This window comes from Athene cunicularia (genome assembly GCF_003259725.1).
Source record: "Athene cunicularia isolate RWA chromosome 2 unlocalized genomic scaffold, athCun1 chr2_part1, whole genome shotgun sequence".
NCBI classification, from domain to species: Eukaryota; Metazoa; Chordata; class Aves; order Strigiformes; family Strigidae; genus Athene; species Athene cunicularia.
Genome location: NW_020799095.1, coordinates 127,363,865 through 127,380,833, shown reverse-complemented (window position 1 = coordinate 127,380,833; position 16,969 = coordinate 127,363,865). Strand labels below are relative to the sequence as shown.

Below are 16,969 nucleotides of genomic sequence, written 5' to 3'. Positions count from 1 at the left end.
TCCACATCCTTTACAGACCCCTGAGGAGCCTGTGATATTTGTTGTAACCCTTTCCCACCACCCACTGCTTTAACTCGTTCTTCCCTAAGGCGCCATACTGCAGCCACCATGGCAGGACAAAGACCAGATGGTCTTGCAAGGACTCTGTGGTGTTACATGCTCTTTTTGTCTTGGTGTTGGTAGCGTATGGTTGTTATTTGAGCCCAATTCTGCCATTTTTTGACTTGTTCAGTTTAGTAAGTATGGGTAGATGCAAAATGAAAAGATTACTTACTGGATAAGTAGTGGTTTTCTGATGACAAGAGGGGTGAAGGACACATGCTCATACATGGCTGAATGCTCAAAGACAATAGTTAGGTACCTCAGTATTTTTAAGGACATGTATTCCCACAGCCAAACTGCTTACTGACTCTGTGGCAAAAAAAACCCCAAGCTGTCTGCTGAGCAGGGACCAGATGGAATGCTTTCTGTATTTCTTTCCGGAGCATCCGGCAAATACATGTAATTTTTATATACGTATTTATTGTAGACCAACGCAATCTGGGACCAAATTTAGCAAAGATGCTTTTTTGCCTTCAAGACTGTGTTAACATGGCAATACAGCTTCCTAGGACCAGAGCTAGGATCTCTGCTGTGCCCCACAGCATTTCCGTGGCAAGGGAGAGACTCTTGGGCTCTTCGGTTCCTTCTGTCCCAAAGACTTGTTGTGAAGCCAGACCTCCCAACTTTGCCTCTGATCTGTTACCTGATCATATGCAAGTCACTCAAACCTTCTTGAAACCTTTCCATGCTGTATATCCTGTCTGGTTTAGATCTACTACAGATTGCTAGGTCTACCAAACGCTACGTTGCAGTCAGAAGCCAATATTTGCACTTCTGTAATAAAAATTCTGGGAAAGGAGCTACTCTTCACCATGTGTTTGTACAGTGCCTCACGCCAGGGAGCGCTGATCTATTACAGATAATAAATAGTCATCAAACTTCTTATCTTTCTACAAATTCTGGTTTAGAGGAAGATAAGATCATTCACCTGCAGAAACCTTCATTGGCTGGAAGCTTTCTTGTGCACATTTTCTATATTATTATCAAGGAGGATTTAGTCTATTAAATTTAAGTGGTACATGGTGTACACGTTCAGTACTGCCAACACTGTTTTTCAGTAGATGTGCTGTGCATATTTGAGCACCAGTATCAGTGTATGATTTGATGATTTTGAGTTACTCAGACTCTCTGAACAAAAATTTGTCTCAATTTTTTTTCTTAAAATATGTCTGTAAATAACTTAGCTAAACTTGCCATTATAAAAACTTGCATCAAAGTATAATTGCACTATAATGAAGCTATTTTAATTTAAATTATAATACTGAAATATTTTTGTTGCTAAAGTTTCAAAGAAAATAGGAACATCCAACAATGGAAAATTATTAACTAATTACCTGGAGTGAGCACTGAAATGATAGAACAGCCTTTTGGAGCTGTAGTTTCATTTGCAGGTGCAGAGATAACATTTCCTTTTCTGGTTAGAACAGTTCATTTCAAAGTGGAAAACGGTCTGACAGCTGGGTAAAAAACCACGTTCTCCTATCCCTATTTGTGTTTATAAAGCTGATGGAGGAGGATAAGACACTACCTAAATCTTGAAGGATGTAAGGTCCAGGCCAAAACAAGAGTAGGAGAATATTCCAGACACTGAAGTGCCACATTTTAGGGGACTGTAAGCCAGTAATACCACGTTTCTTTGCAGTCATATATATATATATATCTATATATATCTGGCTTCTGGTTGAGAACTGTTTTGTACCTCTCACATGTAGAGGTGTAGAAATCTGTCTGAAGGCACCAGCAGCGATGCTGGGAGAAATGTGCTACTGCACATATACTGCACATTGACAGAACTGCTTCTGCTGTCAGAGCTGAACCTCTGCATAAGTCTTTGTATCCAAGGCCATTTTGGTTTCAGAGTCTGTATCAGTATTCTTGAGTTGCCTTAAGAGCCTGATCTCTTCCTTCTCACAGTAGGGAGAATGTCAGTTCTTCATTCTGTATCCAGCTTCCTAAAAACTAGTTGATGTGTGTTCAGGTGACCAGAAGTGGTCTGTACACTTGACCTAGTCATAGAGAGATCCTGATTCTTCCAATAAACCAATTATTTTTTGCTACATGGTTTGATAAAGATTGTTTATAATAATGTCTTGAGCATATTGAAAGTACTTGCGTTGAACTAAAAGTTTACAAATCCTGCTTTTCTTCAGTTTAAGTATTTGTCCAAATATTGCTTGATGCCATTATAAACCCAAATTACGAGGCATAGTTTTCTATAATTATAATAACATTCTATAATAACTTCTAAAAAATTAAGAAACTGAGTAGAGCCATTTTTAATACATATATTAAAAGTTAAACATGTCTGTTCTATGCACACACACAAAAAAAAGTTCAATCCATTTAAAATAAAATAGTAAATCTTCATGTTTATGGTCAAAAAGCAAGAATGAACATTTATTTTGGAGAAGGAAAACAAATAAAATAAATCAAGGTTTTTGCTAGCCAGTTCCAAAATTTGGTTGTCTCCAGGAGTTAGGAGTGCCCATGTATGAAATAAGTCCCTTTTGTCTGTGATAGTGAAAAGGAACGCTGTTGATTTTGCCTTGATTTCTCACCTGCAAAGTGGGGACTTCACATTTCTACTTCATAGGCATGCTGAGATGTGATGATGCATCTTCCAAGTATTCACCATTGTTAAAATCCTAGGTCTGATCCTATTATTTTATCTAGATATTTATTTGTAAATATATGTAAACTTCAATCTTTTTCTGCCACATGAGGCAGTTTAGGTAGTTGCAAGTCTTGATTTTGATTCTGTGTGAGCTTTTAAAATATAACAGTGAAATGAAAACAAGTGCATTCAGTGTCTCTCTGTTATGTGGTATCCCTGGACAAAAATGTGACAAATAATAACCAAAAGAAGATATTTCTTTGGTAATTTCACAAAATATTTGTGTTCTGTGGAGGTTTGAAAGGACTTCATGTTCCGCAACCAGCTCTCTTCCCAACCTAAGCGATAGCAATTGCTGGTCTTTTTTTCACTGAAAGGTTCATACGTACTGACCCCATTCTGGCATTTTTTGTTGCACAGTGGGTCTGCTCTTATGGTACAGCAACAGGTGCCTGAGAGTTTGCGATTGTTAGAATGCTAGCAGAGTAATTGATTGAGATCCTGTGCCCAGACATCATCCAGAACATCTGCCTTTTGTGCTTGGTCCCCTGCACATTAGTTTCAGAAATTTTTTGATTTAATAAATATTTTTCTATTTAAAAAAAACAACCTGATGAGAGTTATTTCAAAAGCAGAGGACCATTGGAGTTCTTTGTCTTATCTCCAATTACTAAAGGTCATGAAATTAATCCAGTACTAGAAAATCCTGAGGCAACAAGTCACTGTGCACTAGTTGTGGAGCAAGAGAGGTCAGAGCACATCACGTTATGGCACAAATAAGTAGGTAAGAAATGACTGGACTATCTTAGGATCAAGGTATGCATGTGCTGCAAAGAAAGGAAGATGTTTCACAGTATGTGTAACTATTTCCACCAGGGGGAAGGACATACAGTTCCACCTTGGTCCCAAATCTGGCAAGAAGTAGGACTAAGCATGACCCTAGCAGATGGACAAAATGTTGCACCCATAGATCAATGAGCATTTTCAGTTATCTTTGAGTCCCGGTACTCTCCAGCTCATGACCCCAGTCCCAGTGGGGCTCTGAGAGGAGGGTTAAAAATACTTCAAGCTACATCTGGCTAGGAGGAGGGTCATAGCCCTCTGAGTGATTAACAGAAGCTCTGGTACGTGAGATTTTGTTGTAATCTTTATCTTGATGTGTAACTGCAAGTGTAATGGGAAGGCTGAGGGCAATCCCGTTCTCCTTGATTTCTACGTACTAACTGCAGTCTTAATGGGAAACAAATATTGAGGAAAGTTTGTCACTTCTTCAAAACTGCTGCTCCATAGGAACTCAGGTTTTGGGTAGTAAGTAAAGGCGAAGAAGTCGACCAGGGCAGTGCTTTTTCCTCTTTTAAAGATGTGGAACTCAGACCTGGTTTTCTCCAAGTGTTTACAGTTTTCTCTTCTATTTTTCATATGCTCCCATCCTTCATGCATACTTACCACAGCCATGACCTGAAACCATAAGGAGGAGGCTTGCTTTCAGGCAGATAACCACAACAAACCTGATTGAGGATGCTTGCAACAGGTTCATCTCAGAGCAGGCTTTCCTTTGATTTTCTGATTTTTTTTTCTACATCTCTGTTGAAACTGCCAGCAAGCCACCCTCTTAATGTGTGCAATGCTCTTGCAGGCCAATCTGCCCCTGCTGCAGCGGGAGCTGCTGCACTGTGCAAGGCTAGCCAAGCAGAACCCAGCCCAGTACCTCGCCCAGCACGAACAGCTGCTTCTGGATGCCAGCACCACCTCACCTGTTGACTCCTCAGAGCTGCTTCTCGATGTGAACGAAAACGGGAAGAGGCGAACTCCAGACAGGTGAGCTCCGCCGTGCCTTTCACATCCTGCTCAGAAATGTGGGTTGAATGTGCTGTGCTCATAGTGAGTGGGAAGCATGTGGGTGGGTGTCTGGGGGAGCTGGGATGGTGTTCCCTGGGTGCTGGTCCTGCCTTCATCACAGCTGTGCAATAGCCAAATTACCCTTGTGTGTGTCTGGAATCATAGGATGGTTTGGGTTGGAAGGGACCTTTCAAGGTCATCTAGTCCAACCTCCCCTGCAGTAAGCAGGGACTTCGTCAATTAGATCAGGTTGTTCAGAGCCCTGTCTAACCTGACCTTGAATGCTTCCAAGGGTAGGGCATCACCACCTCCCTGGACAACCTGTTCATGTTTCACCACTCATTGTAAAAAATGTCTTTTCCTTATATCAAGTTTAAATCTACCCTTTTCCAGCTTAAAATCATTACCCTTTGTCCTATTCCAACAGGCCCTGCTTAAGCATGTGTACATACACATAAATATATCTATATCTATATATATATATCTATATCTATCTACATATACATGTACAGATACGTCTCTGTGTATCTAAATGTAATACATGCATACACGATTCAGGCAGCAAAATCACCCAAGGACCCACTGTGATCATACCCACATAGAAGTAATACTGGCCAGCCAGTAACCGTACTGTTTGGTGCATAGTATTTTTGTGCAGCATAAAGTGGTGAGCAGCAGATCGCTCCAGCTCCATATGCAAGTCCTTTGTATTTGAGGTTTTGTTGGACTAAACAGTAAATATGGGGAAAGTGGCTCGGCATTTGTACTGGGAAGTACAAGGCAAGCTCCAGAGTGCAGTCAGGGCTTGTGACTCCTTCTGCTGTGCCATGTTTCTATATCCATATATGCAATATGCATAAGGATATTTCTTCCAAACAGGAGAAATGTTCACTGAAATCTGTTTTGTTGAGGAGCTGAGAAAGAGTCCATGCAGAAACAGGGCGAATGAGTGCATGTGTGTGAAGCACAGTAGTTTTAGGGATATGGAACGGTTTTTCTTATTTGAATAAAGTTCTTTGTTTAGTGTTACAAGAAAAAGACTCTTGTGGTTATCTATTTTTAACTGTCTTCTCATGATAGTGTTAGAAATTCAGTTAGCATATACATTTTACCATTGCGAGGCCCAAATATTGGATTTTTCTAAGTTATGTTTGCCATGGATTTTATAGTGTGGGAAACTTTTACGACACAGTTCTGCCAAATGCTGCTACCTGCATGCCCAAGGCATGGCAAGTGTCCCAGTTATCTTTTAAATGAAAAAAAGTGAAGATTTGCAAAGTCAGGAAGGCTTGCGGGTTTGTATAGGTAACATTTTGTCTAGGTACAGACAGAGATAGCACAAGAACAAATCGAAAACAAAGTCTGAAAGCTCATAGTAAGGTTTAAGCTCCTTATAACCCGAAGTGAACAGTAAAAATTAAAGTATCATAGCCATTAGATAGATGAAAATGTGAAGGTATTTGAAATTAGTTTGTTTTAGATTGTGTTTCAGGGAAATCACTGTGGACCAGCAAGAAAATGAAAATACCAGCACAAAAGCTTTTTTCTCTGTACTCTCTTTTCACCACTTTTCCCTGACAACTAGGACAAACAAAAGCAGCTATTGGTGTTAATGCAAACCTGCTAACTGCATCCCAGAAAGATGATTAATTTTCAGACCTTTTCCATGTAGATTCTTGCTCTGTTCAAAGAGATAACATTTCAAAAGCTGAAATTTAGCTCCCTGGGGCAGTTCTTCTGCATATCCTCAGTTTTTGCAGAGTAGTGGACCAAAATGTCTGTTAAGAAGGCTTCTTAAAATCTTGTGAATAGCTTAAATATCAGCATGCTGTAGCTCAGTGTCAGTAGCAGACACGGTGTCTTTCCTACAAGTAGGTAGACACACATTAAATTATCTCAGAAGCTCATGAGGTCTTGCTTGACAGAGAATACAGAGAAAAGGGATGTGGCTTCCTGACAGCCTAGTTTGCTTTTTTTTTTTTTTTTTTTTTTTTTTTTTTTTTTTTTTTTTTTTAAATTTATTCCAGTTAATAGAGAGCAGTATTACTTGCTTCTCCCATAAGGCCACAAAGGAGAAATGGGCAATAAAAGATTTCGTTTTCTTCCTTAGCGTTCTGGAATAATACTCCCTCTATTTCAGAGCCAGTTTGACAGTGCTGAATTTTGGTTATTTTGTAATAAGTGCTGTCTCACCTATGGTACCTTCAGTCCTAGTTGCGTGGGAGGGGATGACCACCCAACACTGCACCTTAGTGCAGTACAAGAACTTAGTAATGAAAAGACCCCATATTAGTTTTATAGCAAAAAGGACATAGGAGTAGCCCATAAGGGGACCAGCAGATCAGAAGAATATTGGATTTTAAAGTCAGTCTTCATCTTTTAAATAAAACTGAGGCCAAGACAGAGAGAGATTTAAGTCTGGTTTATTGATTTTGTTCTCAGTTTTTCTCTTTTTAGTTAAAATACATAGGTGCTCTTGAAACTTGGAAGGTCTCTACTCTTGAGCAAGTGCCTTTGGCTTCACAACTAAAGCCTCTTAGGCTCTGTCCAGCTCGGATAGCCTTTAGTTCCTGTCCAGGTACTAATGGAGCTTTTGGGGTGAGGGGTAGACAGTGTTTAACTTCCAAGTTGTGGGTAAAACCCTGCATTTGAATTCTCAGGGTCCAGGGAGGGGCTCTAATGCAGGGTGTCCCATTGCTCTCCATGCTCCGAGGTTTAAAAAGCTATCAATTGGAAGCCTCTGTTGATAGCTGCTTGAAATTAGACTCCTTAGTTCTGGGGAAGTGGCATTTCAGAAAAACCCTTCCTTTCTTTTTTGACCCTGAAATTCTTTGCTGTCATGAAAGACATGGAAAGAGACTGCTCAGCTGGAATGGTGGCTCGAGCTTAAAAAATAATTGTTTTTTGCAGTATTGAACAACGCTGTCACTGGTTAGTCACACCTACTTCTCCATTGACTATGATTAAAGCTATACGGAAAAAAATATACATTATTTTTGGCTGAATCAAGTTCATTGGAGTTGTCTCATGCACTCAGGAACATTTGTACTACAGGTTTAGTAAAAAGACGAGATCCTGTTGGAGAGGTTCTTAAATTTACTGAATAGGAGTTTGCATACCTTTTAATTAGGATTATGTAAGTAAATCAACCACAAGAAACTGTCTTCAGAATCAGAGCACGCCTAGACTGAGTACTGAAACCAAATACTTGTCTGACTTTATATTCATTACACTATTAATTATGTCAATTGTTTACAGAGGAGTAGGAGGAAGCATCTAGAAATATATGTATACACACACACCTTTTGTTTAGATATCTTAGGTAGCTTTCAAATATACTAATAAAAATATAGTGGAAAATATGAAGCATCCTTTAAGAACAGGATTTGCCGTTGCTCTGTTGCTAGAATATGGGAAAAAATTACTAAATGGCAGCATACTTTCAGGGGAACTAAATGCAGTTGGAATAATTTTTGTTTGGAGATATGTCTCTCAATGAAGTAAATTGTGGTATCTTTTTTGCTTCCCGAGGGATATGAAAATATACACACACACACACACACACACACACACACACACACATTATATATAACGTGTATGTAATACATCCCTCTCATATAGAGATGTGTGTGTGTATGTATGTGATACATACACATATATATTAGAAATATATATACACACATTTTTCCATATTTACATTCTTCGTTTGGGCATGGGTAACTGCACACAGTTGATTCCAATAGAGGTAAAATACAGTAAGGGATTAGGCAAAGGAAGTGGAAAGTGTGTGTTGCACATAACCACCCCCACCCTGTGATTTTTTTTTTTTTTTTTTTAAGAAAATCTACATACAGTAATTTTTTTCTGCTTATAATTTCAGACCCTTTTTTGCATATGCATTTTCCAGTTCTGGTTATTTATCTGCATATCCAAGTCTACTGTATGTGAGGTTTTATAGAGCAATCTGACAGCAGAGCTTCGTGTTTTACTGAATGTTTTCTTGGTGCATATGGTCTGACACGGATGAGCAGCCACGGTGAGATTTTGGAGTATATTAAACTAGCTCATTAAAAAGATCAATCTGTTTCTGTAATAACACTGGGAACCATCAGTCACTGCAAGAGAGAAAAACTGACACCTGAGGAGACAACACATTTTGGTAATTTGTTCATGACATGTCATGAACAAAGTGTTCACTATATTTTGTTTACAACTTTTGGAGTTTATATTCTACTGTAGTAAAGCAAAGGAACTTGGACCAATGTGAGTATTTATTTCGGTGAATGAATGCTTAGTTATAAATAACATTATTTTAAATTCGTTAACCACAAAAGACTTTTTGCTAATTAGTCATCCTTTGAGCTTGCTGGGAAGGGCTCTATGGCACATGAGCGTGTCATATACTGACTCTACATTTATGACAGCTGCTTACAAACTGGATACAGGATAGTAAGAAAATCTGTTAGAATAGCTCTGAGTGAGAAGAAAACAAAATTGGCCATGATTGTTTTGTGACTTTAGAAAGTGCTGCTGTGCTTGCTGTACCTTTGGCACCCCTGACAAGGAATTGGTGTCAAAGGCAACTGGGTACAGAGACTGACCTTAATTCTGTTAGTTAAATCTTATTTGAAGAAGCTCGTTCACATCTCAATAAGTTGAAGAATGCTCACAGCTCTTACAGCTATGCTTCTTCTAAATCACATGTATTTATGAAGGAAGAATTTTAAAAGTTTTATCTTAATATGAACTGTTAGAAAGGCAATATTAATATTTTCTGTAACACAGTATTTTATATATATATAAAGGTATTTTATTCCAGCAAAGCATTATCACTTGTTTGGTCATCAAGACTTTATTGGTGGAAGCCCAGTTTAAATCAAAGCATCTTGCACAAATAGCAGATGAATAGCTTTGCCTTCTTCTTGCAAGCTGACTTTGGTGTTCTTTGAAATTGGTATAATAGTCTTGATCAGATGAAACGATTTTCTAGCCAAGGCAGTTTTGCATAGTCATATTTTCTACCCAGGAAATTATCCATAAATTGCAATAATTTAAAACAAATGATAACTTAGAAACAGCATAAAGTCTGTTAAATTGCTACAGACTAATGGTCTATTCTCCTATCTTTATTTAATCTGAGCAAATCATGACTCCAGGTAAAATGACCCTTGCATGTTTGTAGCTGAAGGACCCCATCTTTATCATATTGTCATTTAAAAAAAACACAACCAAACAGTGCTGATTTATGTGCACGTCAAGGAAAATGTGACCAACAAGAGCAAGAAAAAGAAAACCAAGAAAATGTGTCCATTAGGCTTTCTACACATTTAGTGTTACTTCCTCTCTACAGCTTGTTGCTGCTTTGCAAATTCAGATGGATCAGATATCAGATTAAAATTGTACTGGCTTTGGATTTGGAACTAGTACTCATGGGTCTGCCAGTTACTGTCAAACCAGAATGCTTCCTCAGACACCTGGGGAAATGCTGCTTTCCCAAGGGGGTGAGACCTGGAAGAATGTGTAGGACTGAGATCAGAAGCAGAATACTGGGTTGAGTTCAGAGCATCTGGGTTATGGCACCCTTCAGTACTTTGCCTTTTATCACTATAGTCACTATATTCAGATATAAATTTGCTAGTGATTGCTGTTCTGATGAGACTTTGAAAGCTGTTATCTTTTTATATATTTTATATGGTCAGAAACACAAAATGAGCTTATGTACAGTCACATTCTGGTATTCTGCTAAATAATTGTTTATTTGGTCAGTGCAGAAAATATAACAATAAATTGTAGAATTCAGGTTTTAAGAAGAAAAGACCTGACAGCTGTTGCTCAGCATAATAACAAAAATAAGAATTTAATTTCAGTAAATGTGTTTCCAGTGGTAATGTTAATTTTTGTGTTAGTTAAACTCCGGGCTCTAGAAGAAAGTGGATATGCTGGTGTGTTGTCCAAGCTAATGCATTGCATTCTGGTTAACGTAATTAAGTAAAAAGAATTCCTAAAAAAACCCACAAAAGTACCTGTGCAGTAAGGTGCAAATACATACAATTGTATGTAAACAGGACTTTAAAAATTTAATTATAATGCAGAAAAGGAAAACTGGATTCCTACTTGTCCCACTTTTCTGGCTTGCTTTTCGTACACTGGTCAAAAAAAGTCAGTGAAGTTATTTCATGATTTATAGTTTCTGATTTTTTTCCCCCATCTTATCTAGAGATCATTCTAACTGTAACACTAATGAACTTTGGCAAATGAATAGCTTAGCTTGTACATTAAGGAAAGTGTGGTTTTTGCTTGCGTAGTATTTTTACAATCGAAAGACCTGGACACTGAGTTTGAGTAGATGTGTGCAAAGAAAACACACACCAGCAAACTAAATACCGAACTTGTCTTGGAGAGCTGTCAAAAATATCACTGCCCATTGGGAGTTATTGCAAGCAGTTCCATTGTGCCAAAAGCCATTAAAAATATATGGTGGTCCTCAGGTTTTCCTGATGAGGAGTTTTCACAGCCATTCTGCGTTTGCTTTGGAACAAGGTACATACTCCACTTCTACAAATAAGTCTTTTATACCTCTGCCCAAAATTAGAACAGCTGTCCTGCTGTATTGGTGAAAGATTCTCTCCTTTTTGCCAAGTTAAGGTATAGTAAAATATGTATGTCTGCAGCTTCTCTGGCATTAGTGACTGCAGTGAGGTCCCTGGAAAATATCTTTACTTCTTCTGAAAACAGCACAACCCATCTTTTAATTTCCTGCTGGTAATTGCAAGATCTTACTTTGATCCTCTCTCCCAGTGGATATTGGCAAAGTTTTGGTTTCATCCTTCCTCTCATTAACATTAAAAGAGGCCTGTTGAGGGGCAACAATTAATACATTGAGCATTTCTCCACACAGTCCCTTGAGGTTGGTTGGCTTGTGGGGGAGGGTTTGTTGAAGGATAGTTGGTTTTAACAGCAGGCAAACAACAAAAATAGATCAAATTTACCTTCCCGTCAAAGTGACAAAAAAATTGTGTTATTATTAGGAAGATAAGTTATGCCATCCGTAAATCACAGAGGAGATTCTCATTAAAAAAGGCTAGAATATATCAGCTCTTTAGTAAAAGTTTTTGAAGAGAGGGATGCAACCTCAGCAGTGTGGTATTTATATCTAATAACCTTTCTGTTCAAAGCTAGTACTTTGTAGGTTTTGTTTATTCCAGTGGCAAAAAGTCCACAAACTTCAGTGAAATGAAGCTTCCCTAAAAGGAGTTGTGAACCTGTTTGAAGTAACTCTAGCGTTTCTTTATTATTTTAATGTAAAATTAGTTCAGTGTGAGTTCCAGGTTCTCAGGCAGAGGTGCAAAGTAGAGACGGCTTTGGAACTGACACCTCTTTGGAGCTAATTATGAACTGAATTAATGAGTATCTATAACGTAAAAAACTGCCCTTCTTCTGATAACTCTTTAAAGTTGCCTGAACATAGAAGTCCTAAGAGTAATGGAGTGGGAAATCTTGACTGTTATCAAGGACATGAGTCTAACCACATCTTCCTCCAAAATTAATGTCAGTCACAGCACCTTTGACCTAAATAGCCCAAATGGTTCAAAAATCTCTGAAGGAAGCATTTCTCATTTCTCATTTCTCATCATCTAGAGTCACTCTTGCCCAGAGTCTTGGTATGACACTGATCTTGATGGGCGTGACGTAAGGCTGAGCTTCAGCACGCTGACACACATGACCTTAAGACTCTATGCTAAACGTATTTCTTTAACACAAAATTTCCCCTAATTTACTAGATGCTATAGCACTACTGAAAGGAGGAATTTCTTGGCCTCTAGCTTCATGTACCAGTTGATTGTTTCAGCTCTGCAATTACGTGTGTATCCATCCCATCAGCTGGGGATTTCAGCAAAGGCTGCTTGCTTTTCAGTCCAGCTCTTTAAGCCGCTCTGCTGGAAGGCTCACCCTGATAGTATTTCTCAAGTTACAGGGATAGTTAGACAAGGTGAATGTGTCCTTTGTATATTGTGAATGAGCAGTGTTACGAAACATTCTTGAACACCACACACTTGGAGCAAAGTGGAAGAACAGAAATGTTCTATAGCACCACACACTTGGAGCAAAGTGGAAGAACAAGCTTTATTTCCCGAAGCTGCACATGCAGATGGGGGTGTGTACTCCCGAGCAGCTCTGCTCACTAAGTGAATTAAAGTTCCTTTGCTTTGTTTTTCAGAACCAAAGAAAATGGCTTTGACAGAGAGCCTTTGCACTCAGAGCATCCAAGCAAGCGGCCCTGCACTATTAGCCCAGGCCAGCGGTACAGTCCAAATAATGGCTTATCTTATCAGCCCAATGGTCTGCCTCATCCCACCCCACCTCCACCTCAGCATTATCGTTTGGATGATATGGCCATTGCCCACCACTACAGGGACTCATACAGACACCCCAATCACAGGGACCTCAGGGACAGAAACAGACCTATGGGTAAGGCATGTTGACTTTCTGCATTGTTTTCTTAGGTTTTTCTTTTCCTTGTAATTATATTCTGTGTTTTGAATGTTTGGGTTTTTTTCTAATGAAATCTACCTGCCGTTCAGATATAGCCTTTATAACTGTTTGTCCATCTAGCTGCTTCTAATAGCCTTATTTCAGATTTATATTTGTAAAAGTGGATTGAATTGTGTCTTTGCTACACTCTAAAGCAAGAGAGGAACCAGTGCTTTCACAGCTGTGTACATGACATGGACACTCATGTATCTGGCAGGCAAGGATAGGTAGAGCCTTTTATTTTTCTTCCAATGCCACATTTCTGACAATAACAGCACTGATGTAGCTTGATTTCATCTTAGACTAGAGAAAAGTTATTAGACTTTGGAGAATTGTTACATGTGTGACATCTCAAGAGTGTGGTGCAGCGTGGGGATGTCTGCAGAGGATGCAAACAGCAGAAGCTCCAACCACACCACACACAGCACGTTTTGGTTTAATGGGATGTCTGATGCTTTTGGATTTGCCTGGCTTGCTTCACATCTGCACTTATTCTTCCTTGTTTTAAACAAATCTTCAATAAAAGAGGAACATTTACAAATATTCAGCATCTGTATAGAGGAGGCTAAACAAAGAGCAAGTGTCGGTTCCTCTTGAGTGTTGATAATAAATACTGGCTTGGTTGTATCATGTTGTCAGCTGCTCTGATATATGTGCTACATTTTAACCACATGTTTAAACATCTGTGAAGGGATGAACCCTTAATGATGCTCTGTTGACATGGTAGTAATTACTGCATTTAGCAAAATAACATTGAGTTTCTACTAATATTTTTTCAACTCTGAAGTACAGCTAGTATTCAATATATTGAGTAACCAAATAATTGTCTTTCTGACTTCTTCAAGTAGTGCAAATGAAAAATTATATATTGTATTATATTATGTATTGTATTATGTATTATAATTTTATATAGTCAGAAAGAGTTAGTTCCATTTTTGAGGGGTCATCTTGCAACCTACAGAACTTGTGGAATTGGAGACATTAATTTGAATAAAAGAGTGGCATGTTATGTGGGGACAAGTGCTAAAAAGAACGTAGAGCAAAGGTTTTAAGCAGCCATTTATTTTTGTGGTGGCATTTCTGACTAGACTAGGTAATGTATGATATATTTGTCTCACAGGTTCTTCCCCCCACCCTGGGGAATCCTAGCACGGTAAACATTATTTACTCCTTTTTGGCAGGGTTGCATGGCACACGTCAAGAAGAAATGATTGATCACAGGCTAACAGACAGAGAATGGGCAGAAGAGTGGAAACACCTTGACCATGTAAGGGCTAAATGTACTCTTATGTATAATTGTCTGAAAGTAGCCTTCTAGGATAGGAATTTTAAATTTTTCTTTTTAAAAAATCTCAATTCCTGGACAAGTTTTGAAAGCACTGGTGATTAAATCAGAGGTCTTGTTGTTCCCTATTAGGTAGCTCATACCAGGCCTTGCTGTTAAGTGCCTACTGCAGTATCCTGATTATTACTGGCTTCCAAAAGGAGAATGGTCTCTGATCTATAAACCCTGAATCTGGGACACATTGGATTTGTTCTTTGAATTTATTAGCTCTTATAACATTTGTAGGCATCAGTTCTGGACCAGATCTCCTGGCCTCTGTGGTGCCATGTGATACTAGTGGTGGGACTACAGTCTGTTCATTTTTCCCCCCTTGTCTTAACCCTTTCCCCCAGAAATCCATATCTGTACAGTTTAGGATCACCAGTTAAACAGGAGTGGATTATCATTCTTAAGATTAGAATTTTTCAGCTGTATTTGAGATAACAGGGAGAGACTCCTTCATTATTAAAATGCAGGCATCCAGCACATTAACGTTTTTTTTTTTTGTCAGTTTATGAATAAAATGTTCTTTTTTGTTTCTCTGCTCCATCCATTGCTGTGAACAGCTGTTAAACTGTATAATGGACATGGTGGAAAAAACTAGGCGATCTCTCACTGTACTACGGCGATGTCAAGAAGCAGACCGTGAGGAGCTTAATTATTGGATACGGCGGTACAGTGATGCGGAAGATTTAAAAAAAGGCAGTAACAGCAGCAGTAGTCATTCCAGACAGCAGAGTCCAGTGAATCCAGATCCAGTTACATTAGGTACAGTATCCTCATTAAAAATTGTTTACCAGTGCTCTTTCAGCTCATCTAAGTGCTAGGTGAAGTTTGTATTTGTTCTTTGGATTCTTCTTCTGTGGTAGTGATTAAATAGTCTCTGCTGACTACTGAATTAACTATAACTCTTATCCCCTAGTAGTTGTGTTTACATGTGGAATGGCTTGGATTTTAAGGTGATGCTTGGTAATTTGCTTCCATTCAGCAACGTCTGAGAGTGGTGGGGTGGGAGGACAGATTGTCATGTAGGTATGGCAGAGTGGTGAGATGTGCCCTGACTCTCCATCTTTGCCATCTCCCTCCCTCCCTTGCTTGATTAAGGACATCTGTAGGTGCTTCTGGATTGTTAGCACTGTGAAACCAAGAACTTTCACCTTCTCGAATCAAATGACTTAACTTGGAAGTTGTCTTTCTAAGGAAATGAAGGGACATAAAAAGATACGGACAATTCTCAGATGTACTTGGTTTCCTTATAAGAAAGAAATATCTGGGATGCCCACAGGCATGCACAGATGATTCTCCTAGGTCTGTGTCCACCACTGCAGCTCACATAGATGTGTCTGAGGTACTTTGGGTACTGCTGAGTGTGTAGTTACATGGAACTGCTCAAAACTTGGCTCAGTCTGCAAAGCCCACTTATAAGGAGCAGACCAAGCAGGTGAACTTTTACCCCCTGCAGACCTTCACAGTCACAATCGCACAGTACCTCACACAACTACTCTAAGATGACTGCCATATAACAGCAAGCTTTTATCTTGTGAGCATGGTGTGGTAAAGAAACGCATCTTGGTGATACCTTTTTATTGATCTCTGCTCCTCTGAAACGAACAGCAAACTATGATTGCTTATCTAATATTTATCTTCAAAAAATAAATTGTCCATACAGAGTGCCATCTACTCAAAATCATCAGTAGTAGAATTGAAACTGTATTTTATTTAAAGCTGTGGTTTTTTCTTCTTTGCCCTTAAAAATAACTTATTAAATCTACAACTTATTTAACTGCAAATACAAAAACAGGAAAAGAAATCTAAGGCCCTCTCCCATCTTCCTTTTGGTAAATCTCTAGAGTTATCACGTGCCTCTTGCTAACAAACAAACTTTTTTTTTTTTTTTTTTTTTTTTCAATAGCTCTATAAATTAGCTTCAGTCAGTTAAAGGAAGGGTTATGGAAATGGTGTTCCTAACTTCACTAATAAGTCTAGTCCCTAGAGGAGCCCTTCTCAGAAAGAAGCATTCAGGTAATGGTTTCTATGAATAGTGTTAAATTTAATGTAAAGGAAGACTCATAAATATGGCATCTGAAGTGTTGATCACATCTGCAGCTTCAGGAAGAACACTTGTGAGGAAACCCCTAGATCAAAATCAGTGGCACCTTTCTCTATTAAATCTATGATGCAAAAAGAGCCAGGCCATGGGGCTTGTAAGTATAGTTAGTAGGTAAAAAAAATGAAAGGAAACAGAGTTTTTATAATTTCCCCCAAGAAACTGGTACTCAAGACATTTATCACAACTTTATAGATAATAGTACAATCCAAGGAAAATAGTCATAACCACATCAACAGCAAAAAAAGATAAAATGAAGATCAAACCTACAATTAGATCTCAGCATTATAATTCTGTTTCTGTCTTTGTCAAGATAAATTACTCGAAATGGCAAAGTCTGTTTGCTTAAAAAGATGTTATATGACACATTCAGCATTGGATATACCACTCGTGTCTTCAGTAATGTGAGTACAACCGAACTGGTTGGAGTGAGTCCGTTTCATTTTTAACA

At 38.6% G+C, this 16,969-nt stretch overlaps 1 protein-coding gene across 3 annotated transcripts in view; it reads left to right on the top strand.

Annotated features, from left to right (window-relative positions):
- RUNX1T1 (RUNX1 translocation partner 1) overlaps positions 1–16,969 on the top strand; it is a 94,532-nt gene that overhangs the window by 53,364 nt on the left and 24,199 nt on the right. For all 3 annotated transcript variants that reach the window (XM_026842395.1, XM_026842396.1, XM_026842397.1), the window contains exons 5-8: positions 4,353–4,534; positions 12,774–13,024; positions 14,269–14,354; positions 14,978–15,179. In XM_026842395.1, coding sequence (XP_026698196.1) covers positions 4,353–4,534; positions 12,774–13,024; positions 14,269–14,354; positions 14,978–15,179 — 721 coding nt within the window. The remainder of the gene's footprint in view (positions 1–4,352; positions 4,535–12,773; positions 13,025–14,268; positions 14,355–14,977; positions 15,180–16,969) is intronic.